Raw genomic sequence first — 25,329 nt, forward strand, 5'->3', positions numbered from 1 at the left:
TTCCCGCGGCTGGGGCACACATCAGAGAGGATCTCCCGGTCCCCCGTCCCCCAATCCGTCCAGCCTTCCCCACCCCCGCTCCACCTAACAAACAAACAAACAGAAAACCCAGCTGTTTGGGGGAAGCACCTTGCAACAAGCTAGCGATGCCGTTGGAAGACCAACTTCTGCGCTAGGCGACTGAGCAGACTTCGCAGCTGGAGAGAGGGCGTCTGTGGTGGGTTTATACCTGGGTGCCAGGTGGAGGAGGCTACGCGTTGAGGAAGGATGGGGGTGGGGGTGGGGGATCGACCTCCTCGGCCCAAGGAGTCCAGAAGGAGATAGGAAGCGGGTGGAGTGGGAGGAGGAAGCCCAGGCAGATCTTTCTGCACCAGTGCTGAAATAGTTATTGAGGAGAGGAGGGGGAGAAGATGGAATGGATGAGTAAAACGAATGAATGAGGACGAGCGAGACGACCCTTCTGAGTCAGCAGAAGGAGCCCCAAGATGTCCTAAAGAGGTCTGCCCCCGACAGAGGTTTTTTTGAGCCACAAGTTCTGCTGAGGCGCACTGAGCGACTTTTTCCTCTGGTTTGGACCGTTGTCACTTCCGCGTCAGATCTTGCTGGCTGCTCTTCTCCTCGCTCTCCTCAGCCAGTTGGTGAGGGTTTTAACGACTTGCTGGGCTTTTAAGAGCACGCCTTTCAAACTCCAAAAGCCTCCTCGAAGGCTATTGGGAGATGCTCCTCGCACAGGTAGTGTGGAGGAGAGACAGAAGCAGATCTGGGGTGCCTTCTGCGCGCGGTGGCGGAGAAGATGCTTACTCGTTCCTTCGCTTTACAAGACTCTTGATATTTATTAGAGGTATATAAAATGTAACTAGAGATGATGTTGGAGGTTGATGAAGGACACGGAGAGATGCATATATGTGATGTCTGATGTTGATTATTATTTTTAAAAAGCCAGAGAGATAGGTGCATAGACAGGCACAGATGGATAGGTTGAACCGCTAGGGTGACCTCAAGGATGCTTTTCAAATGAACGCATCTCAGCGTGGCTGTGTACAAGAGCTGTACTGTTGAATACTTTAAAACATTTGTTTCCCTGGTGGGATTTGGTGCTTCAAAACTCCTGTTTTGCAAGTCTTTCTTTTCTATCTCAATCCAACGGTTTGGTGAGCAACACAGTATTTCTCTCTGCGCGCACACACAAACACACACAAATACACGCACACTTCCTTAATTCTGTGCACAGAATAGAATCTGACAAGCGCCAGCCTGGAAGATTAATTAAGAAAACAAATGTGGGTTGGTGCTGAGATTTATGGCTCCTTTGGAGAGGCGAGCCTGTCTACAAATGTCAGAAACTGAGAGTAGGCGGCATGCAGATCTCATTCTCACTTTCTCTACAGAATGGAAAAGGATGTGTGGTTCTCTCCCTCTTTTTCACCCACCCCTCCGAAAAAAAAAGCGGTTTTGGGGCGAAAGCCGTTCGATTCTCAGTGTCGAAGCGAAGTGCACAACGTGCGGTTGTGGATTTGCTTGGAAATGGCTTGTGTAGCTTCACATGGAGCTGATAAACAAACCAATCCAGCGGTGAGGCTTCCAGAGCAGGCGAGGGTGGTGTGTTTGGAGAGCTGTGAGTGCTTAGGCGCGATTTTCTTCTGTTAAGAGAAGGTATCGCTACGGTTAGGGCGGTGGCACCACGCTTGAAGCTGACTAGCAGCTCTTGAAATGGACTAGCAACGCAATCTTAGACGTGCGCGCAATCCTAGACGTGCATGGGAGTTAAATGGGGTTTGCTCCCAGGTCACTCGGTGCAGAATTGCAGCTTATGGCTGCAGTGACACCCGCCCACTTACGCAGAAGTAAATCTCATTGATCCTAGTGGGATTCACTTCAGGTAAACATACATAAGGTACGGAGTGCTCCAGAGTTCGGAGGAGATGGGCTTGATTTCAGTTTTATTTCTAAAGTCTGTCTGTGTGCGGCAGCAGCTTCTGGAACGCGGTAGTGCTCTTGAGCTGGACTGAACTTGCTTCGGCGTTTGCTTAATGCGCTTGGCTTCGGATGGCGCCCCAAATCGCCCATGCAGCAATTTGGAGACATAAGCAATCGTAAGAGAGGGTGTTTCGGCGGTGAAGCTACAGTTCTCCTGCTTTTCTCTATATGGAAATAGAAAGTCGGGAGATAACAGGCTTACAAAAGCTGAAGGTGCATGCTTCTCTCCCCGCCCCCCCCCCCTTATCCTTCTCCACTCGGCGAGGTGCACTCTCTGGGAGTTTTGCAGGGACATGCTCGGTCGGCGGAAGAGCGCCTGTTGTTATGATAAGTCGGCAGCAGCAGCAGGAAAAGTGAAGCATGCCTGTCACCTCCCAGGATTCACTGGCTGCGAGTTGCCCAGCCAGTTGAGCGGGTTGGGCCGAGCCTGGGAGCCCCAGCTTGTCCGGGCCAGCCAAGCGCCAGTCGCCTCCCTTTTTCTTTCCCTCCCCTCCCCCCCGACAGTCTTCACCACCCCTTTTCCACGATCCTCAGCCCCAAAGGGGAAAAAAAGGGCTCCGCGGGGTTCCCGAGAGTAGCTCCGCCGCCCCGATTCCCGTCCCCTGCGCCGCCACAACCTCTGGGAGAACGGAGCTCCGAAAGGGCGGCGGAGATTCCACGCGCGGAGCAGGGAGGGCCCTTCCCCTCCAGCCCGGGGCTCCGGCGAGGCCCTGTTGCTGCCGCCGTCTCCGCCGCCGCCTCGGGCCCTCGAGCCATGGACGTGACGCAGCAGGACGCCGCCGGAGCCGAGCCGCCAGGCCCAGGAGAACCGGGGCAGCAAAAAGGAGGCGGCGGCGCCGAGGCGGGCTCCTCGGAGAGCGGCTCCTCGCGGAGCAAGAGGGCAGCCGGAGACGCGCAGCTCTTGGCGCTGCCCTTCGACGGCGCGGCCTTCGCCCAGCCTCCGCCGCCCGAGGTGCGCCCTTCTTCGCTTCCCTGCTGCCCCAGGACCTTGCCTGGGCCTCCCTCGCTCCTTCCACGATTGCCCCACCGGGCCCAGGTCTCCTCTTTGCCTGCCTCCTCGCTGCGTTCCTCGTCGGGCCGTCTCTTCCCTCTCGCTTTCCTCGTTCACTGCCTTCCTGCCTTCCCCTCTCAGTCTCTTTCTTTCTCTCTCTCCCCCCCCAAATTCCCCTGCTGCCCCCTCCCCAAGTTCACCCCAAGCCCCGGAACCCACCCGGGACCTTTTCCTCGGCCTGCCGCTTCTTTCTTTCCCTTTCCCACGCGCGCTGCCCGCTCCCCTCCCTCTCTACTTACCCCTCTGCCCTTCCTTCTCCTATCCACTCGCCTTTCTTCTCTCTCCCCCCCCCCCCCGCCTGCCTGCCTGCTCCCACCCTCTTGCTTCTGCCTGGCTCTCTCTCTCTCTCACTTCTTCATGCCCTACAACCTTTTAAAATGTTGCCCCTTTCCTGTGATTCGTCAGACGCGGCGGCGGCGGCGGCATGGCTCTCTCTCTCTCCCTCCCCCCCTCCCCTCGCTCTCTTTTTGTCTCTCCCTCTCTCTCTCTCCGTCCTCCCCCCCCCTCTCGCTCCCCCTCCCCCCTCTGATTAGATACACTGATTCTTCATTCAATGGACGTCATTTAGAACAGCCTCTGCCTTGAGTTGCTTCCTCGCTTCACGCTCGATTTCCAGCCATTCTTCCCTTATTAAGTATTCGTGTAATATTAACAGTCATGAATATCTGCTATTAGGACTCTCGAGGAAAGCGAGCCGCAGATCTCTCCCTCCCTCCTTCTCTCTTTCCCTCTCTCTCTCTTATTAGGAGCTCACGTGAAGCAGTCGGAGAGGGAGGGGGAGAGAGAGAGAGAGGTGTGGGGGGGCAACGCACCACACACGCACACACGGATTAAGGAACACACACACAACTTTGCACCGCAATAGCACCGCCGGATCCGGCTCTCCCTCGCCTTTTTTTTCGCCGCTGCAGATCGCTGGGCGTTTGGGTCAAGTTCTGATGGATTTGAGTCGCGCCGCGTCCCCAGTGCTGCTCGCGGACCAGCCTGGGCGTTGGGCACTTGGTGTGGTCACAGTCTAGACCTGGGCTTCTTCTCCTCCTTTTGTGCGTGTGTGTGTGTGTGAGAGAGAGGAGAGGGATAGGGAGAGCGCGCTGCTCGCGTGCGGGAGAGGCAGAGAGCAAGAGACGCAGGCAGCGCGAGAGAGCCCGAGAGCCAGAGCGAAAAAGAGCCGACTTTTCTCTGCCTTTTTGTTTTTCTCCTGTGCCCTGACTTGGTCCCCCCGAATCCGCGCAGATGTTAGTTCACAGTTTCTCAGCGATGGTGAGTGGCTTTCTTAGCATTCTCTATCGGGGGCTGGCGGGGTGGCGGGATGGGTTGGTCTTGCCTGTGCCTTTTCTCAGTCTTGCTTATATGTGTGCGTGTTTCACATCCCGCCAGGGTCTGTCTGTCCTCTGTGTCTTTCCTCCTTTTTTAAAAAAATTTTTATTTCGAGAATACAAAAAAAAACCCAACTTCTTTATTATTGCGTTGGCTGCTGCAAGTTAACTACAGAAATCCTCGTTTCCGCTTCCATGCCCGTCTATTGTGTTGGTGTTTTTGTCCTGTTCTGTCCCTTCCCGCTTTCCCCGCTGGATTTCACATCTTTTCCGCTCCTCTCTTTTTCCCGGGGATCATCACGCTCCTTGAGAGATTGAAGTCGAAGGCATTTAACGACATCTTTCTTATAATTCCCAACTGCCGCCCTCGCCCGTCCCCCCCCCCCTTTCCATTTCTGTGGCTGTTAATTTCCTTTAGTCGTACCTGTGGGCTATAATTTCATAACCTTCCAAGTCCCAATTGCACGCCGGCAAAACCATTTACATTTTCGTTCCTCTTCCCCCACGCGCTTTATTTTTATTTTTGTTTTCTAGTTATTCCCCTGAATTTTTGGACATTTCATTATTTTATGAAGAATATGTGTGCATATGCAATATATGTATGTATAGTGTGTGTGTGATATTTTATATTATATCACAGTTCCAACTAACAAAGCAGCACATTTTTTATGAGTCGTCAGACTTTTTTCTTTCTGCAAATGACTTATTCAAACCCACATTTTGATCATATTTATGGACGCGCTTTGAAGGAATAGCAGCTCTTTTGGGTTTGCCCTGGGAATGCGACGACGATACAGGTCCGCTTCTGCACCATTTACAGTCGTTCCCATTTAAAAGTTCTAGGCAGATGAGAGTCTTTTTCGTAAATGGTGTGGGAACGCTTTGGATGGGTGGGGGTGGGGAGAAAGATAGGCTGAATTTTCGAATGACAAAAAAACCAAATCCCCTCTAAGATTTTCCCCGCCCTCGGATCTGCCGTCAGCGTACGGATTTGGTTGGTTTTTCTATTTATGATTTTCCTTTTGTTGTAAGGAATTTCAACGCCTTTCCGTTTGGAAGATGCTTGGAACCAAATGTTTGCAAATCGCATCCTTTGTGTGTGTGCGTTGTGTGTATAATGGGGGGTGTGCGAGGCCTTCAAACCGTCCTGATTTTGATCTCCTCTCTCTTTCTCTCCCCCTCTTTTCCTCGTTCCCCAGGACCGTCACGATGGCACCAGCAACGGGACAGGCCGCCTACCCCAGTTGGGCAGCGTGGGCCAGTCACCCTACACCAGCGCCCCACCGCTCTCCCACACCCCCAACGCTGACTTCCAGCCCCCTTACTTCCCGCCGCCGTACCAGCCCATCTACCCTCAATCCCAAGACCCCTATTCCCACGTTAACGACCCCTATAGCTTGAACCCTCTTCACGCCCAGCCCCAACCCCAACACCCAGGCTGGCCGGGACAGAGACAGAACCAGGAAACGGGGCTTTTGCACACCCACCGAGGACTTCCGCACCAGCTCTCCGGCTTGGATCCGCGAAGGGATTACCGGCGGCATGAAGATCTATTGCACGGACCTCATGGCTTGAGCTCAGGACTAGGAGACATCCCCATTCATTCGATACCTCACTCTTTAGAAGACGTACCGGTAAGGAGAACTCCGCGCCTGTATCCTCGCGGCGGCTGACACCAGCAATGCCTCGTTCTCCGGCCTGCCATGCGCACATCCCGCGCGCCCTCGGGCTGGTGGATGGGACTTGCGCTGGGCGCACCCAGCCAAATGACCGCAGAGAAAGGCAGTGAGGCGAGGGTGTCTCTCCATCCGTTTGCAACCGGGCCGCTTAAATCGCGCCAGCGTCTCCCTTGCAAAAAATAGAATAATAGTAGTAATACCCAGCACACAGTAATAGTTGTTTGCATCTGTCCCTACCACTGCATTAACGGGGAGTTGAGAGGGAGACGCACCAGGAGAGAAATGATCCAACCAAAATAATCCTTGACGGTTTTTCCCCCATGCCCAATGACAATGAGTGGGAGCTATAGGGAAGGCCGTGCAGTAATAATAATAATAATAATAATAATAATAATAATAATAATAATAATAATAATAATAATAATAATAGTATTAGAATTAATAATGTGATCCTCGGGCCTTGCCTTCGGTAGGATCCTAGATGTCTTGGGAAAGCAATCAGTCGACCTAAACATGCCTAAGGCTTCATGCTATTCTCGGCCAGGAGAAGAAAGGGAGCCTGCAAAATGAATTGCAAATCAACACCAAACCATTAAAAACAAAACAAAAAACCACGTTATTCCGGACTGAAGAATTGGCATAGTCTGAAGTGGTTAGCCAGGCGGATGGAGGAAAGAGAATGCATCATTTTTGGGTGTGTTTTTTAAAATGAATGTCGTTTATTCGTTGGGGGGTGAAGAGGAACTAGTAGCTAACAACAGATAAGTAGTCATATTCTGACCAATATCTTTTAGTACCCTGAATATCTGCTGCCCACTTTCTGGAGTTGGGCTCTCTTACTCGTTGGGGAAGATTTCTCACGAAGCCCGGCGTTCGGGTCTCGGCCCCTTTGCAAGCGAAGAGGGCCATTGTCCGCGGGGAAGCACCTTACGCGCTTGGCTCCAAAGGGGAACTCACCGTCAGAGGTCCCCTTGCCTTCTGGCTCCCCGGCTGAAAAGAGTATTTGAGTAGGCCAGTAATATTATGCAAGGCTCATTATACCAGGCAAAAAGCATTTGCGGGGGGGGGGGGAGCTGGGGCTGGTGGCTGGTAGAAGCAGCTCCTGGTATCTGGATGTGATTTTTGCTGTTGTTGCTAAAACGCCACCCCAAATTACAGGATCAAATATTATAACAATATGTCCACTGACAGTTTAATGATTTACAGTTTCATGTTGCAAGGATAATGTTCCGATGGGTTCACCTATTTGGGGGTCATTTTGGAAGCCTTTTATTCCTTCCCGGTTTAGTAAATCATACTTGGAGGTGGTGTTGAATAGGGGATTTCGTGACATCCCGCCCTCCCTACGAAACCGAGTCTTACCTTCGGTTGTTTTGCAACAAACGCATGCATTCCCGTGTGTGGGAATTTAGGGAACGGTTGGGGATTAAAAGAACAGAACAATACGCAAAGCACGTTTGGGACAGGCTGCGGTTCTTAAAAATACTTCTCTGTATGGAGACGCCTTTTAAATGGCCGGGATCTACTTCCAAGAGAAAGGAGTACAGTTGAAACCAATGGGACTTCCCAACACATGTCAAGATGGAAACGATTTTGAAGCTAGCAGCTGGGGTTTCGGTTCTTGCAAGGAACATGAGCTAAAATATATTCCTCTTTCGGAATTTCGTTTTGTTCAAAGTCTATTGCAAAGCGCAAATTGCATTTGAATGAAAAATACACCCCATTTTATTCCCTGCTCTGGCAAGAGATGACTTATCGCTGGCACGTTTTCAGAAAAATCAGTTGCCAGCTAGTTTAAATTCCCACTCCTCACGCCCGCCCTTAAACTGAGCCGGATCCACAACACAGTTAAGCAGGAGCACCTTGCTTTCAGTTGTGGTTCCATTAAGCAGACAAAAGTGGCATGAAACTGCTTTGGCAACTGAACACACACACACACACGAGAGAGAGAGAGATCGCTTGTGGGGTTGGTTGTGAATCCCTTTATCAAGAAATGTGGGTCACAGAAAAAGGGTCATTTTCAGTGTCCCCGTTGCTGCCGCAGTTAACCTTTCCCTAGGAGTGACTCCTCGGTTCTGAAGACATGCTAAGTCGAGGGCGAGAATTATTTAAGCATAAATATCTCGGCGGGATTTTAAAACCTAACAGTCGGTGGCTTGCGTGGACTCCATATAGGTAGAGGGATCAGACAAATAAAAACGTTACGCCCCACTACATTTACTTTATGGGTTTGGGGCCTCCCGCTTGAAGGGATCATATTTCCCTATATAGTTAAAAAAAAAAAAGACCCCCAAAGAAAACTGCAGCGTTAGTCATTTCTGAACATTTCTCAATTTAATTATGCTCAAATCCAGAAGCACTTTAGGCAAGTTACAAATGAGAGCATTGAGTACAATAAAACCCGTAATAAAGCAACTTCGTACCATCCACCCGGAATCATTGAGATCAGGCACAATTAACAGGAGCATAAATCCAAGGCAGAATGGAAAATGTTAGGCTCGGTATTATTGCTGGACAGAGACAGAGAAGGAAGGGGGGGGGGAAAGGGGGTTTGGGGGTATCTCTGCGCGCCTGTCTTTTGAACGGCGGCCGGTCGCCTGCAATTTTTGCAACGCGGCCGCGAAATGTTCTATATCTCAGCAGCGCTAGTGCTAATTTGTAAACACAGACAGACACATTAGATTGACTGTCAGGTTGGGAATTAGAAAACATGATTTTCATTTTACTTTCTAATCACGTTTCGAAGTCGAGGGCGCGCCTGGCGGGCACGCGGGCACACACACGCGCGCGCAAATCCATCTGTAGGAGAATTAAAAAGGCATAAGCCGAATCTGCTAGTGGACAATAGAGCCGCGAGCGAGGCTTCATGTTCTTGGGTTATTCAGCTAATATAAAGCTGGCTTCCTTTCCCCTCCAGTTCGTTTCCCCCTAAAAAATGTCCTCACCTCTGTGCCTCCTTCCCAAACGGATTATTCTGCTTCTTCTCCCTGGTTTCCATTGTATTTCCCCCTCTGTTCTCTGTGCCCAATGGTGGCACAAAATTACCATTCCGAAATCTCCAAATCACTTTTAATCACCTTTTTTTTTATACTGCAAGACTAAGACACTAGTCCTGTGCACATTTCCTGGGAACACAATTGCAACTTACTTCCGAGTAAACATGCAAAAGATTCCGTTGCGTGGCTGCAAATAGACGCCCATATTTGTAGTCAGCGGGTGTTACTTGCGAGTAAATATGTTCAGCGTTCCCCTGCACAGGCTGTAATCGTGTGTATGCGTTTTTGGAAGTAAGTTGCATTGAAACCGATGCGGCTTTACTGTCGAGTAAACGTAGTGAAAAGATTGAGCTATTAATTGTAAGATTCCAACAGCCCAGCCAAATGCCCCATCCCGGTTAGACCTGGGGCTGTGGTTAAAATATCCCCCCCCCCGGTTTGTTAAATCCTTGCACGATAATGCATCGAAATGAAACATTTCCGCACTGCATATATATCCATATCTGTTTGTGTGTTTTGGATCCAAGTACCGTAAGGCAGAAATATCAGAAAAAGAAAGAAAGAAAGAGAGAGAGAGAGAGAGAGAGAGAGAGAGAGAGAGAGAGAGAGAGAAGCAGCTTCGTAACATGTTTCTTTTGGTATGTTTAAATATTCACATCCTTGTGTATCCCTTTTGTTGCAGCACGTAGAGGACCCGGGTATTAACATCCCAGATCAAACTGTAATTAAGAAAGGTAAGCCATTTCCTTTAACATTCCAGGCATGTCCTCACAAGCTCGGTGCTGTTGCGGAGAGAACTTGATAAAGCCATTGTTCCCCTCCCCTCCTCACCCCCTTCCATGTAATTCACAACAGGCTTTTGAAAGTGGACAACGACATGGACAGTCCTGGTTGCAAACCACCTTTCACGCGAGCCCAGACGCGCCGTGTTTTTTGTATGTGTGCCATTATATTATCTCTCTTGAACGGATCCAGGTTTTAATTCTTCCTAATAATCCCATCCGCGGTTCGGAACTGACTTCGAATTTCTACAGGGAAATTATCTCTCGCGATCAGAACCTCACGTCAACCCTTTCCAGACCCTGGTCTCTCTGTCTCTCCCCCCCCCCCAACCCCCACGGCGGACTTCAGGTTCATGAGATTGTTCTGAATTGTTTATATCAGTAGGCTTTGTTGTAACAAGCGAGCTAAGGATATGGGAAGGGGACTTTGGTGTCGTCTCCGCGGCGGTGGCTTCCGCTTGTAACTGGAATAGTCTCTCCTGGGTTGTTGTTGCTGCTACTGGTTCTTAATGGTGTGCTGTCGTTGGGTGTCTAGAAGACAGAGTGCTCTCATTCTCAGCCCCTTTCAAATGACTTTGCAAGGGGCTTGGGCTTTCCTTTCTTGGTTTGTCGGTGTTGGCAAGGGAGCGAAACGATGGGCTCCCCTTTTGGGTACTGCTCGGAAGGACTGCTGTTGGAGAGAGTGAAGCTCTCTCCGGGTTGAGCGCTCGGCTATTATTCGCTGGGAAAGGGGCGCGTGTTTGCCTTCGCTCTAGCGGAGTGTCTGGGTATTTTAGGCACCGCCAGGGTCTGATGCTCTACAAAGCTTTGGAAACCTCAGCACTGCCACAGTGAAAGCTAAAGTTTCACCCACCCCACCCCCCTCAATCTGGGGAGCTTTTGTCACGTCAAATTAGATGTGCAAGGAATAAATCTTAAAGAGATGCTCTTTCCGAGTCGACATGATAATTGGCTCTTTTATTAGTAATCTCAAGAGTTCGTTTAACTCCTATTGTCTCTATTAGCCTCCCCAGAGCTATTAATGTCACAAGTGATCTATCCAAAACCTAGATATCCCCCCCCTCGCTCCACCCTTTAACATTTGGATTAGGCCCACTAAAGTGAGGATGTGAAACGGGGGTGGGATTGGGAACGAGGGGAAGAAGCAGATGATGACAAAAGAGTAAATATTTATAGTGTAACCGGCCTGGAACGTGAGCACAGCGCCCATCGCATGCAAAGGCGGCTGCCCTTATTTTTTCACTTATGCTTAGCCAAGTTGGGAAACGAAAAATAAGGCTTGCTGAGTTTTGTGCTGGTCCTGGATATCTCCTAACAAAGCCCTAGATCTTTCTGTCTCTTAAGGGGAAAGATATGAAGGCGGCAGCAGGGAGGTGGTTTGTTTTTGTTTTCTTCCCATTTTGAGAAGCAGCTCTTTAAGGATCTAGGAAGTTTCTGTTTTCCTATTTTGTTTTGGCTGCGTGCTTCTTTTTTTTAAAACAAAGCGCTCCACTGTCGTGTTCTTTTGACGCTAGAAACCGCCTCCCTTGTTTCACGCTTCCCAGTGTGAAAAGTTGCACGCAGAGAGGCTGCGACACTCGGCCCAGTTTATTTGAAACACTTGGAGACAGTGTGTGTTGGGGAAGCGGGGAGGCTACTCTAGAACAATGGCACGCTTAGATGTTCCAGAACCGGCTAAGGTGCATTGTTTGAACGTCTCCCTTTTATCTCTAAAAGGATGGATGTAACATCTCTCTCTGTGTGTGATATAGCGAGTATGGTAAGTGTTCATCAGGCTACCAGCTTGAGAACATTAATTTGGCTCCAAGTTCCAGCGAGATCCATAGGACTTAGATGCCCCTGGAACCGTTTAGCAGATGAGAGGCAATTCCCCGTAAGCTCCGCCCCCTCCTCTCCGCTTGACACAACCCCCGCTTCTGATTGGCCTTTCCCCCGAAGGGGGCGGGCGGAGAACAAACCAGCCCAGACGCTCGCCTTGTCGGTGTCCCTGCCTCATGCCAGCTCCTTTAAAGAAGCTTAATTCAGTTCAAGGCATAGTCAATATATGCATCAGGCTTTTAAGCCAGAGATTGCAAGCCCCTTGAGCTTTCACCTCTCCACCCCCCCCCCCACAATGTCTCCCCGCCCCCAGAAACAAAACAAAACAAAACAAAACAAAACAAAACGTGGCGTGCTCTGTAAATAACATCTTGGGTTGAGTCAGGTGGTGCGGCTGCTTGTTTGCCTGTTTATTTGGTGGCATTTCAGAACAGGCGGCGGAGTCTGGGCTTTCAGGCCTTCATGTCGTCGTCCCCCATTCCCTCTCTCCTCGCATAGGAGCCAATAAAATATCTGAGATGGGCCTGGCCATTCAAATGGTGTGCATGTGCCGTGTCCTGTGATCGATTATGTGGGTGGGGGGCTAACCTGCCCCCGCTCCCTCGAGTATTTTATTCGAGTTGGCACCCCTGCCTCCTCCTGCGCAATGTGCGGGAAGGAAGGCTTCTCTCAGCCTTCGGCCTTCAAAGTAAAAAAAGCGAGGGGGTAGGAGGAAGTGGTGCTTGGAGCTGGGGGGGAGAAAGAAAGAAGCAGCCGCCAGTCAGCCAGCCAGCCGCCCCCGGGGTTTTCCAGCGTCCCTTGGCGCGGAGGACAGTGCCCGAGGGGGCTCCGCTTCTTGCCCGCCATAGTGGTCGACTGAGCGCCCCCCTCCTCTTCATCCCTGTCGTCTTCCATCTGCCGCCACCTTTCCTGGCTTGTTGTTGTCGTCTTCTCCCCCGCCCCCCACCACGAAGTTTATCCGAGGCAGCCCCTCCCCCTCCCAGGCGCCCCTCCCCCCTCAGGCTGCTGGCAGCTGCTAATCCCCTCAGCATTTGTGCACTAACGCGGCTCTCCCTCCCCTCGCCCTCCCCTCTTCCTCTCCTACCCAACCCGCCCCCCCCTTCCCGGACTCTGCAGGCCCCGTGTCCCTGTCCAAGTCTAACGCCAACGCCGTCTCCTCCATCCCCATCAACAAGGACACGCTCTTCGGCGGCGTGGTGAACCCCAACGAAGTCTTCTGCTCGGTGCCCGGGCGCCTGTCCCTCCTCAGCTCCACCTCCAAGTACAAGGTCACGGTGGCGGAAGTGCAGAGGCGCCTGTCCCCGCCGGAGTGCCTCAACGCGTCTCTGCTGGGCGGAGTGCTTCGGAGGTGAGGCAGCCCCAGCCGTGGGGAAAGGAGGTCGGGTGGCGGGGCGGGATCTCTTTTTGGAGGGAAGGGAGCCCATTGGAAGGGACCGTGCGCGCGACTTGAGGTGGTAGCGCCCCGTCCAATCACTTGCTCGCCAAAGGGCGCCACTCGTCCACAGTTCTGCCAGTGCTTAATTCCCAAGCCCCGAGGCACCATTGTTCAGTGTGCATCCCCCTAGGCTAGAAACCTAGGCAGATCCTCCACGGTGCCTTGGGTTAGTCAGAAGGGAAGGGGAAACTGCTCTTGCTTGTGTTGTCAATGATGCTCCACACTCTTCAGGGTCACATTCAAGAAGAGACCAGAGCAGGTGCTGCCAACCTGGTCGTTTTAAGCCAAGCTCCACAATTATTTCAATAAAATAATCGAAATAAATATTTATTTATTTTTTAAAATTGTCCATTAGCACCTTAGAGACCAACTAAGTTTGTTCTCTGGGTATAAGCTTTCAAACAAACTTGGTCTCTAATGTGCTACTGGACAATTTTTAAAATTTAAATTTTTATTTTGATTGCGTCAGACCCTCACTGCTACCTACCTGAAACAGTAAAAGCATGTCAGCCTAGTCTGCCTTCATGGCCTATGGCTTCATTTCAGGATAAGCTAAGTATCCTTCATAATAAGGATACTTTGTAACAGATTTTTGGAGGGAAATGTATTATTTATCTTTCACCTGTTTATTTCCCTCCTTTCTTCCAATATGGAACCCAAGCTAGCATATATGTGGTTCCCAGGCAGTCTCTCCATCCAGCCACTAACCAGACCCAGACTTGTGTAGTTTCATCAAGGTGGTGGCCTCACCTGACTTCCGACAATTGCAGACCTGATATTACTCACGTGTTAAGTGGTTTTGTTCTCGCCTCAGTGCAACCGCAAAGCCCCCATGCCTCTTGTGTTAATATTTGTTCTGGGTCCACAATTGTAAAAAGTTATCCCTTTTGTGTGGATATGTTGTTACATGGGGCACGAGAAGGCAGTAGTTAACACACCAGATCTGCAGAATATTTTGAGATCAGAATCTTAGCTCAGTAGTGACCTGAGTGTCTTTAATGAGAGGACATCACTTGCTTTCAAGCCGTTGAACCTGGAAAATGTGTTGAGCAAGTAACTATTCTTCTGCCTTAGTTTGGGGCCTTGAAAAACAGCAACACCCCTCTGCAAAATGAACCACCCATCTCACAGGGTTGTTAATAATGAGATCACATTACACAGCATCTTGTAAACTGCAGATAGAAAAGTGCTTCCTGAAAGTGCAGAGATGACCTTAAATATGAAAAAGCATCTATTATATCTGCTGTTATCATTGTGGTTGTTGTTGTATGTAGCATGTGCCACAATCACACAACACTGCCACACAACGCCAATGCATCGAGTCAGCAGCCTCAGCAAGGAACACTGTCCCCTCATCATAGAAGGGCCTGCATCTCAGCAAAGCTTCTTGAAAGCTTACACACACCAGCTGAGGGCACTGCCAGCATTGCTTTGCTGAGTAATGCTGCAACAAGCGAGTAATGCTAAGCTACAATACAATAAGGAATATTAAAAAGATTTGATCCAAGTTGCCGGCTACAGGGATACGATGAAGTATTTTCTTTTAAAAAGAAAACCACACCTGAAGAGGGACAAAATAGCAGGTATCATTCCAACTTCATATTTTGAGCAAACTGAGTGCAGTTTCCATAATGGAAGACAAATGAACACACTTAACAATTGTGAATTAGGCTAGTTAACAATGCAAAGAGGGTTGGCTTAAGCAAGTCCCCACTGGATTGCAAATGTGTGAAAGCACTAATAGTGGTTATGACTTTGGTCAAGACCATGATAAGGTAAGGGCCACCTGGTGCCTGTTTATGATTTGCAGTAGACACTGTGAGAACGTAAAGGGCTTAATTTTAGCTGTTCTATCTCCATGGTTATTTCAGACACAAGGAAATATTTCAGGGCATTTCCCTGTTTTGCATTTAATTGTCCCTTTCATAGCATGTCTTCCACACCTAGCATTTCCTGAAATGGAATGCCACTATATCATTTATAATAAGGATTTGTAAAATAGCTTTGGAGGAAAATATTTGAAAGAGTTGCAATACGAACTGCTAGATATTAGTCATGTGTTAAGTGTTGCTGTTGTTTTTTTTAACGTGTGGAACAGGGCGAAATCAAAAAATGGAGGGAGATCTTTGAGAGAAAAACTGGACAAAATAGGATTAAATTTGCCAGCCGGGAGACGTAAGGCTGCTAATGTTACCCTGCTGACATCACTAGTGGAAGGTAAGTGATGGCTTTGGATTTGGCGAGGAGAAGGGCATTCTTTGGGAAATGTGTATTTTTATCGTTTGTTTTTACCACTGAACAAAACCAGAACCTTTTGGAGGCCTGTGCTGAAATGTTTATGGGCATTGTTTAATTTAAATCATTATGTCTGAGGAAAATGCTCATTTTGACCTTTTTGCTTTGTACTTTTTCAAAAGGTGAATTGAAGCTGTCAGCCCAGTCCAGAATCCATTTATGTCTAAATATAATTTGAAGCCGGCTCTGTTGAAATCTGGGCTTAAATCCCTGTAATGTGGTTAGGATCTGGGTTGCTAGGCCTCAATGAAGTGAATGAAACTAAGTTGGTTATAAATTCTGAAAGTTCAGTTTAACTGGGTTGTTCACTTGCATTAAAAAAAAGTAGGGCTGAAAATATTAATTAAGCATAATTAATGAATTAATTTATTAATCACTGATTGACATGGTGGATTTTAATTGGATTTTCATCAGTGCAGTCCCCAGTGAAAGGGGCATGGTAGGATGTGTACAATCATTGTACACATCTTAATTCAGACAACAGGGACTGGGGGTTGTGATGGTTTTATAAACAACATATGACTTAGCTGGACTTCTTAGTCAAAAGAAGTTTATTTTCGGGAGAAGTGAAACTTAGTGTTTATTAATTAACTGATTAATTGTGCTACTATAGATTACTGGATTCCAATTCACCAGTCAGTATGGGTAGAACTTTTTGTTTTAAATTGATATGTAAAACTGCAATCCAGTTGCATTTAAACCTGTTTAGGTCATTCACATCAATTGAATGAAGGCTGCTCTCCAAATAGACTTCTCTCTAAATATGTTATAAATAAATTAACAGATCTTAATGACAGTACCATCCTATGAATGTCTACTCAGAAGTAAAATACATTGAGTTCAATGAGACATACCGTACTCCTGGTTTGATTGCAGCCTAAACGTGTTTAGGATCTGGGTGTAAATTTGTTAAAAGCCAAATATGTTAACTTAAGTGCATTGTAGGTCTGTATGTAATCTTCAAATCAGGTTGAATTCAAACATTCCTGTTTTGCTAGTTTGTGAATCCAGATGACAATCAGGCACAAATAATACTCATTGCAATACTGAGAGAAAAGTCTATTACTGTTGAAGCCTGTGGTTCTGTTCTGTTAGTTCTGCAGAAATGAATGGGCCTAAATAAGTTCAAAATGACTCTTAATTGTGCAAGAGCTTTGTGTGTAAAATGAGACCCATGCTACTTTGCTGCTTATATGAGTAGATGCTTGCAGAAAGGACATTATAATGAATTCAAAATGTTAATATGTTGCAATAATTGTTGACCACTTCCAATCTCAAAAAGTCCCATCACCAGTGAAGGCCTTATAAATGTAACAAATATAAAGCTGGACAGAATACTTATTTATTAGAGTTTATATTCAACCTTTCTTCCAAAGAAGTCAAAGTGGCTTATCTGTTTTCCCCAGCCTCATTTTATCTTCAGAAAAACCCTGTGAGATCGAGCCAACCTTTCTCAAACTTAGGCCCCCAGATGTTCTTGAACTCCCATCATGCTGGCTAGGAATGATGGGAGTTGTAGTCTGACAACATCTGGGGACCTGAGGTTGAGAAAGGCTGGGTAAGGTCACCCCATGAGCTTTATGAGTGAGAGGGAAATTGATCTAGGGTCTCATTGGACCTAGTCCAGCAATCAAACCCCTGTACCACAACAGCTCCAATACATATATCAGGGGTAGTACTAGACTACCAGTAACATCTTGGCCTTTTAATCTGTGGGATGTGATTGCTGTTCAGGATTAAATAGTGTATTAAAAGTGTTCTAGCCTCTCACATTCTATATGAACGGCCTACGTTGAAAGAGTGCATGGCAACGTTACGCTTTGCTAGGAAGACCCCGACTTTGCCAGTTGCTGCACCAAGACTACCACCACACCAACAAATTCCTGCCTCAAACAAATTTTCCAATTTCTGTGAAGTTGGGTAGAAAAAAGAAACTTGTTTGGAAATTAGGCCAGACCCTTCTTCGTTTTCATTTGGCAATTTATTAACGTGCTGCATTGATGCAGTCTAACAGGTCTATCTGAGCAGACCATCTTTCAATGCAGCTACCAGCCTTCCCCCTTTCATTCTCAGTTCATCACTAAATGCTAGGTGCTGCAGCCACCCGAAAAGAAGTAAGCCTCTGCTGCTTCAAACTGCATACCAGTAAATAATTTAAGTTGTTCTGACATCTGCATTTGAGAAATGCGTGACCATTACTTCCTGAATTAGTTTTGGAATCCTTGACCTAAGTCATGATTTAATGGTGTCCTGAAAGCTTCGCAGCCAGCCACTGAACTCCTCCTTTGTTCCCAATTGCTGCATATTATGGGGGGAACCTTCTTTGATATCTTTTCCAATTGTAAAAAGGGGGAGGAAGGACATACTATTCTAACATTAATGAGAGTGCAAGGGCTAGGAAGCTTCATTTAGCCAAATGCCTTATAATGTGGAAAGAAACATATTGGTCCAGCTTTAAGTGGGGTTAGTTTGCCCCAGCTGTTGACACAAGGAAGTTGATATGGGGTTGATACTCATGCAACCTTTCTTCTCCAGTGTTTAATTCTCGAGGTCTTTAACCCCGATTTCAATAACTGTAGAGTGTTTTTTAAGCTTTTCTGGACCCCTGGTTAGCTTTGGTTTTGCTTAGAAATAGCCTAATAGTTTTCTTTGCTTTGTGGCCTGCTTTAAAAAATATTGAACGGTTCAAAGATGTAAAGCTGGAGTATTTTAAGAATGCCAGCCACAACTGAAAGAGTATCAAGGAGATTTTCATTTGTCGTTTGTAACTAAAGTATATTTACATGGCATAAGTAACTGATGCGTAACCAAGCAAAGCAAAACAAAGTTTACAAGCAGCTGAAGGGAAAAAAAGAATTCAATGTATACTGAAGAAAATAATAAAATGGGAAACATGCAAAAAGAATTGGCAGGGGCAACTGGCCACTGCTAATGCTTTTGCGATGTTAAGTAATATGTAAAAGGTTTAATAGGATCTATTTGCTGACCTCATACTTTTCTTTATAAAGGTTTTATAAAAAATAACAATTGGCTAGGGTTTGATCCACTTATATTAGAGAAAAAACAAAGGAGTAAAGGCTAATGCTCAGATAAACTGATAATAGTGGGCAATTTTTTTCCCTTTGAGAGATAATATACAGTTGTTTTGGCTGTGAGTCCCTGTGTGATGAGGCAGTTTCTAAAGTACTGTTATTGTTTATGATCCGCTCCATTTTATGGAAACAAGCTCACTGGACTGAGGCTTTGAAGCTCTAATTGGCGCATGCGTTCTTCCGGACCTAAAGCTAATGGCAGGAAGCCCTGCAGTAAAAACCAACTGGTTCAGGAAATTAAAACCAAAGATTTGAAAATCAACAAAACAGACAGACTCAGCAGAATGACCCTAAAATTCTTATGGTTAATCGTTTGAAGGGAGGGGGGAAGGGAAGGGTGGATAATTATATGCGATCAAGTTAAATTTTAAACACTTAACTGTTTAATGCAATCCATTTAGGGGAGCTCTAATGGTGATCAATAATCAATATTAATCTCTAGTATGTGATAAGAAATAAGAAGAATTAGCATAGTTTAAACATATGCTTTTGCCCAGGCATGTATATATATATTTTCTTCCTGTATATAAGGCGTGAATGGATCTCCTTACGTGTACAAACACAAGCTCACTATTCAATTTGCAGAAAATAAGTATTCCGGATAAATTTTGTGTATTTTAAAACAAAATATATTGCGGTATGATATAACACTGAAAGAGCTTAGTGGATTAATAAGCAGTTTAACCAAGGTGTTTATTAATCACAGTCCCCTCCCCCACAGCAAATTTTAACAAACTTTAATATGATCTGTTGCCTGTGAAGAGACAGTGTTCAGTGTTAATGTTCATTATGTAAACAATGCCCATTGCTTGATTTTAAAACAAGGTTTTAAAAAGCTGTGTTCTCCTAGTGCAGCTAATGAGGAACTGATCATTTCCTGCAGGAAATGCTTACAAAATATTCCTTGCACTGAAATCTTACATTTATAACAATCAGGTGTTTTCATAGTACTTTCTTTAAACCAGCTTTTTTTTTTTTTTTACTTACAAATTATACATTTGCAGATTTTTTAGTAGTTTGGGGTCTTCATTGTCTGGCGTATATGGTAAAAGTCCAAAGGTGCAATTATACACCAAGGAAGTCAACTAGAAAGCTCCCATTGATTGTAATGGAGTGGGCTAGCTGCTCAACCATGTTAGCAAGTTCTCCTTTTCAGCCCTGCTTGAGCTTTGTGTATTGATTAGCTTTGTCTTCCCACTCCACCTACCCCTCATTTCAGGAGAAGCCGTTCATCTAGCAAGAGATTTTGGTTATGTCTGTGAAACAGAATTTCCTGCCAAAGCAGTAGCTGAATTTCTCAACCGACAACATTCCGATCCAAATGAGCAAGTCACAAGAAAAAACATGCTTCTAGCTACAAAGTAAGACATTTACCTTTGTGGAGTATCACTGAGCTGTAAGGAAGGTTTTCCATTGCTTGCTTGCTTGTTCTGATATTGTGTGATTATTAGCTTTCACATTTATTAATTGTGGGCGATAGCTTTCACCATGCATACAAGATTTGCATTGTATAATTAACTTTATAAAACATGCATTCATTCAAGAGTATATTATTACTGTCCAAACCAATTACAGATAGGTAGCCGTGTTGGTCTGCCATAGTCAAAACAAAAAAATTTCCTTCCAGTAGCACCTTAAAGACCAACTAAGTTAGTTCTTGGTATGAGCTTTCGTGTGCATGCACACTTCTTCAGATACACCAAGTTGTCCAAACCAAGTTTGTGTAGATGACTGAGAAGGACCCTTCCACATGCCCCCCCCCCCCGGAGATTGTGATGTCTGCAAAGTGATGGTTAGATCTGAGCTTATAAATTCAAAGAGGAAGGATATTCCATTTTTTTAGCAGTGAAGTAAAAATGGCTCATTAAGTCTGTAAGCCTGTGCACACTTACCTTGAAAAAGCCTCACTGAACACAGTGGGACTTATTCCCAAGTAAACATACATAGGATATCAGAATTCTGTGTTCACTTACTTGGGAGTAAATAGGATTGATCTCAGTGGAACTTGAGATACCCAAAACACGTGTAAGATCAGACAGACTGCATACTAGATCTTAAGAACTGGCAACATTTTCCTACTCTTTCCCCACAAGTTTGTCCATTAACTTGAAGAAATAATTGAACCTGCAAACTGCAAAAATGCCAGTGGGGGTTATTTTAGCAGAAGGATATGTGTTTGTAAAGTCTAGTGGATAAGAAAACCAACTAGACTTCCAGGTTGGGTGGGGTGGGGGAGGAAGAGAGAGAAGCCCGGGCTGTTGTGCATGATGTGTTTGCTGGAAATTAAAAGCCTTGTTTAGCACTCCTTAATTACCGGTGGCGATGTCACCAAAGGGCACTTCGCCAGAGGGCACCCACCAGCTGAAGTTGGAGGTACTTTATGCCTGGGAGATATTTAACGCTGGCCTTTAGAGAGCCAAGTGTTTCAATATGCCACTTATTTTTCTGCTGTATTCCCCCACCCCTAAACAATTGGCTCAGATACCGTTCTGAATGTGACTTCTGCTCAAGACCCTCCACGTTTCAGCTCCAGGGAAAGTAGCTCTTACTTCTGTCAAAGGGGAAGTCCTTGGGTTGATAGGCCCAGCAGAACTTTCAAAGGACCCCATCTCTTTAAAATCTTACTGGGTGTAAGTGTTATTGCAATCTCTTCAACTTACTTCCAACAAATAATGGCTTTTAAAATCACGCTATAAGCTAACTGCTGACTTGAACTTGGGTATGGCAGTTTTAAAAATGGTTGAAAGGGATGCATTTTTTTTGGGGGGAAAGGAAGATGTAGAGAGGGAGTGAAAGAGAAATTGTGTAGTGAAGGGGTGTGCCTGTGTGGTTTCTGCTGTATTTAGTGTGTGTATGAAGATGCACATCTGTTTATGAAAGTGAGGAGTTGTGTTAAAGGGAGAGAGACCTGTATTGTGTGTGAGAGAGAGGTCTTGTGTGTCTGAAGTCAACCTGAGTGCCTGCAAGTGGAGGAATAAATGCTAGATAGGTTACACCTGATAGTTGTAGGGGAGTAGGGTTGAAATTATTTATTAATAGCATTTGTATGGTGCTTTTGTAAGGTTTTGTGGGTGGCTCAGTAAGCTTATTGAGACAGTGTGTTCTTGACAATGTTGTTGTTGTTAGTTAAAGTAAACAGGAACCAAATATTGTTCTTAGAAGGAAATAAAGGCACTGCCCCCTCCTTCAGGCAAACTGCCTAGGAGACTAGCAGAAACACAAAGGAAAGCTGGCCGAGAATGTGTGTGTTGCAGACAAAAAAAGAGGTTTCTTCAGTTTAAAAATGCATAGATATGTTAGAAAGCAGAAAGGAAAATATTGCTCCTGGAGAAGAAATGTGCACATGGAGGGGTGTGTGTGTGTGTGTGTGTGTGTGTGTGTGTGTGTGTGTGTGTGTTTGTGTCCGCTGATCTCTGAAGGCATTGACTCCTTGGCTTGGCTGCTTGCTGACAAGGCTGGCTCATTTTCCTCCTCTTCTCCTTCTCTCTGCTCCATTTGTGCTGCAGACAGATCTGCAAGGAGTTCACCGACCTGCTGGCTCAGGACCGATCTCCTCTGGGGAACTCTCGGCCCACCCCCATCCTGGAGCCGGGCATCCAGAGCTGCCTGACCCATTTCAACCTCATCTCGCACGGCTTCGGCAGCCCTGCTGTGTGCGCTGCAGTCACTGCCCTGCAGAACTATCTCACCGAGGCGCTCAAGGCCATGGACAAAATGTACCTCAGCAACAACCCGAACAGCCACACAGACAACAGCACCAAAAGCGGCGACAAAGAGGAGAAGCACAGAAAATGAGGGTTTTTTTGCTTCTCCAAACCCCCCTGCCCAACCAGCCAGCCTGGCTCTCTCTGCATTTTCCTTTCAGTCTCTCCCTCCTTCCCTCATCAGCCCCAAGGCTACAGCAGCAGAAGCCCAGAGATCTTCTACCCCACGTTGTAGGACTGGAAACCCACGGCCCTCCCCGCCCCCAATCTCCTCCCTCCCTTTCTCCCTTCTGCACTTCCCAGTTCACTCTCAGTTGCTGCCCAGTCTGGAGCCTAGGAAGATGAACAAGGCGATGGAGCCAGCCTAGGATTTTTTATTTTTTATTTCTGGTCGACTCAGTTTGTGTGGACTTTCCATTTTTTTAAAAAAGCAAAAACAAACAAAAACGATGAAAAATTCAAAAAACAAACAAACAAATAGAACTTTTTTCTATATAAAAAAAAAGACAAAGTGTGAGTGAGAGAGAGAACTAAAACAAACAATTAATAAACAATTAAGTAAATGTGGAGAAAACAAATGAGTTTCATCGGACTGAATCACCATCTTCCCTTACATAAACTTCCGTTTAAGATTGTAGCCATATTTAAAAGAGAGAGAGCGAGAGAGAGACAAAAAGGACGATGATGACATTTTATCAGTATTGTGAATAAACTTGAACACAAACCACATGCAGTTCCATGTCATGTCTTCAGTTGTAGAACTTTTCTCCTGCCCAAGGTAAAGCGACCAATTTGAACTTTCTTATGGTAACACCAACCCGCAGTTGTTCTATAAGGGGATCAGTGTTCATGTATGTATATATTTATTTATGTGTAATTTAATGGGAATTGTAAATATGGTGAGTCTGTTTGAAACTTTTTTTTTTATTTATCTGGTGATCTCGTTTGCCTCTTGTTTAGTGGGTTTTTAAATCTTTCCCCCTCCTTAGTTCCATCACTGTGGTTCATGGTTACTTATTTAGAAATAAAAAAAAAAAGGGAGGGGGAAGCTTTTTTGGAGGGAGGGGGTGGAATTTTTCTGGGATTCATCACTTCAGCCCTGTTGTAGCATGTTTTTTTAAAGGAAACAATAAAGCAGCTAAACAAAATAATCTGGATTTTAAAAATATATATTATTAGTATGACCTTTAGTTTCTAATGGATAAAAGCGGAAAAGGACCCCTAACCACCACCTGAAATGATGTTCAGTCTCCTTCAGGACAGATTTTTTTCAAGTATTAGTAGTTTCTAACAACCCCTTATGTGTTGTGGCTTAAAAAGAAGGGGAAAAAATAAACAAAAAGTTGATATCCCGTGTTCTTCTACTGAAAGCATCATCAGAGCAATAAATTGATATTGTCTATTCAGATAAAGGATTTAGGGATCTTCTCTCCCCCCCCCCCTTCATTTTGAGTTGGGTTTTTTTGATTCAAAGAACTTCCATACATTTGGAACCACCTGGTATCCTCTATTTCCACCAGCCATATTGGAAGCAGTTATAGTTGTATTGTATTGAGTTGTGCTGGCAGTAGTTTCCATGCCTGTCAATGTATCATAGTCCTTTGTTGCCCAGATAAATAAATATTTGATACGCTTTATGTCGATTTTTTTTTTTATTCAGTGGCTGTCTTTACCCAGGCGTATTTTTGTTCTTGGCAGTATTTTTTATTCAGTATGGTTACAGTAATTGAGTTTAACTCTCCCTTGACAATTGCTCCTTGCAATAAGCAGCTGAACCCATTGTTTCCCTCAAGTATAATAAAAACTTACTTTCAAGTTGGAGTTCAGAGCAGGGTATCATTTAGATATTCCACCGAGTCTGTATTCAGACAAATTACACAATAAAACACAATGTACTCTTTTGGATAAAAAAAATTGTACTGTTAAAGAAATGGCATACTTTTCTTTAACTGAAAGGTACTTTTATTTTTTAAAAAATAAAGTTTTATTTTATTTATTTGATCTTTAGGTTTTTATTCCTGCTTCATAATTAAGGATCAGTATTACTTATCATAAATGTCCGACATAATCTTAATTAGCCAGTTGGGGAGGAAGGGGAAAGCATATACCTGGTTAAGGATAACTGCAAGTGTAGACATGCAAATGCTTGCACACAACTTTTAAATAATTGATTTAATGTGTGACTATAGTATATAATGGTATAAAGGTATACTGAAGCAATGCTTATTGTTCATATTTGATAATAATTGTGTTTCAGTTTATATATATATATCTGATGTACATATTTATTCATAGATTTCAGCATTTTTTATTGTTTTGGATGAGGGAGGATGTGAAAAGTGTGGCATCCCAGCAATAAATGTTCCAAATTATTATCAGTGCAAATTAAATATTGGATATAGAATATTCTCATATTGTGCAGATCCCGGCTCCAGTCAGAATAGGTATTCAGTGGAAACAGATACTTGCTTGTTTTTAACCAACTTAAATTGTCTCAGAATGTAGAATGGTGGAAAAAAACGCAGTTAGCCTCATTGTTTCAGCTTCATTGTGGTGTTTTGTGGTGCAGGGTTGTCTATGCAAAGGTGGCTTTGATAGAAGTGGATGTGGAGGGATGTCCAGGGCTGTCCTTAAGATGTTCTCCCTGTGGTAACTTTGAAAAAAAAAAAAACAGCAAAACAATTTGCTCACAGTGCTTATTTGGAATGCTAAACCTGAAGCGTCTGACTGAGCAAAACATTGTGAAACTTAACTCCCAGTGCAATCTGGTTGGCTCCATCTTGTATTTCGTGAAGCGTTGCAAAATAGGTGAATGTGTGATGGTATTTATGAGGCAACTTTGCACTGTGTGTTTTTGGAGGCTTTATATTTCTCAGGCAGAATTGAGAGAGGTTAGCAAGCTTGATACATGTCTCAGTGTACCTTCAAAGAGAATTGGGCCTGCTGCTTCTGTGATTTTCCTGTTGGTAGGTGGGTGAGGCCAAATGCATAAGATAAAGCACAAGATGTTCCATTCTCCCAGTTTGGTAATCTCATTAGGGAAGGCAGTAGAAAACCAGTGTGGTCAAGCAGAGGAAGGAGAGCCGGTGAAATTGAAATGCTATTTTTACAGCGACAGACTGTTGGTGAAATGGGGTGTGTGTGTGTGTGTGTGTGTGTGTGTGTGTGTGTGAGAGAGAGAGAG

The 25,329-nt window shown here is 45.5% G+C and overlaps 1 protein-coding gene across 5 annotated transcripts in view; it reads left to right on the top strand.

Annotated features, from left to right (window-relative positions):
- TFAP2A (transcription factor AP-2 alpha) overlaps window positions 1-23,782 on the top strand; it is a 29,353-nt gene extending 5,571 nt beyond the window's left edge. For 2 of the 5 annotated variants that reach the window (XM_028737752.2, XM_028737751.2), the window contains exons 2-7: window positions 5,544-5,978; window positions 9,702-9,753; window positions 12,736-12,967; window positions 15,153-15,271; window positions 19,661-19,802; window positions 21,948-23,782. In XM_028737752.2, coding sequence (XP_028593585.1) covers window positions 5,544-5,978; window positions 9,702-9,753; window positions 12,736-12,967; window positions 15,153-15,271; window positions 19,661-19,802; window positions 21,948-22,236 — 1,269 coding nt within the window. In that variant the 3' untranslated portion in view covers window positions 22,237-23,782. Of the gene's footprint in view, window positions 1-308; window positions 2,930-3,512; window positions 4,289-5,543; window positions 5,979-9,701; window positions 9,754-12,735; window positions 12,968-15,152; window positions 15,272-19,660; window positions 19,803-21,947 lie in introns of those variants that run through there. The other 3 variants (XM_028737750.2, XM_028737749.2, XM_077933298.1) reach the window with 3 other exon arrangements.
- The last annotated feature ends 1,547 nt before the right edge of the window (window positions 23,783-25,329 follow it).

Source organism: Podarcis muralis, chromosome 8 (assembly GCF_964188315.1).
Source record: "Podarcis muralis chromosome 8, rPodMur119.hap1.1, whole genome shotgun sequence".
NCBI lineage: Eukaryota > Metazoa > Chordata > Lepidosauria > Squamata > Lacertidae > Podarcis > Podarcis muralis.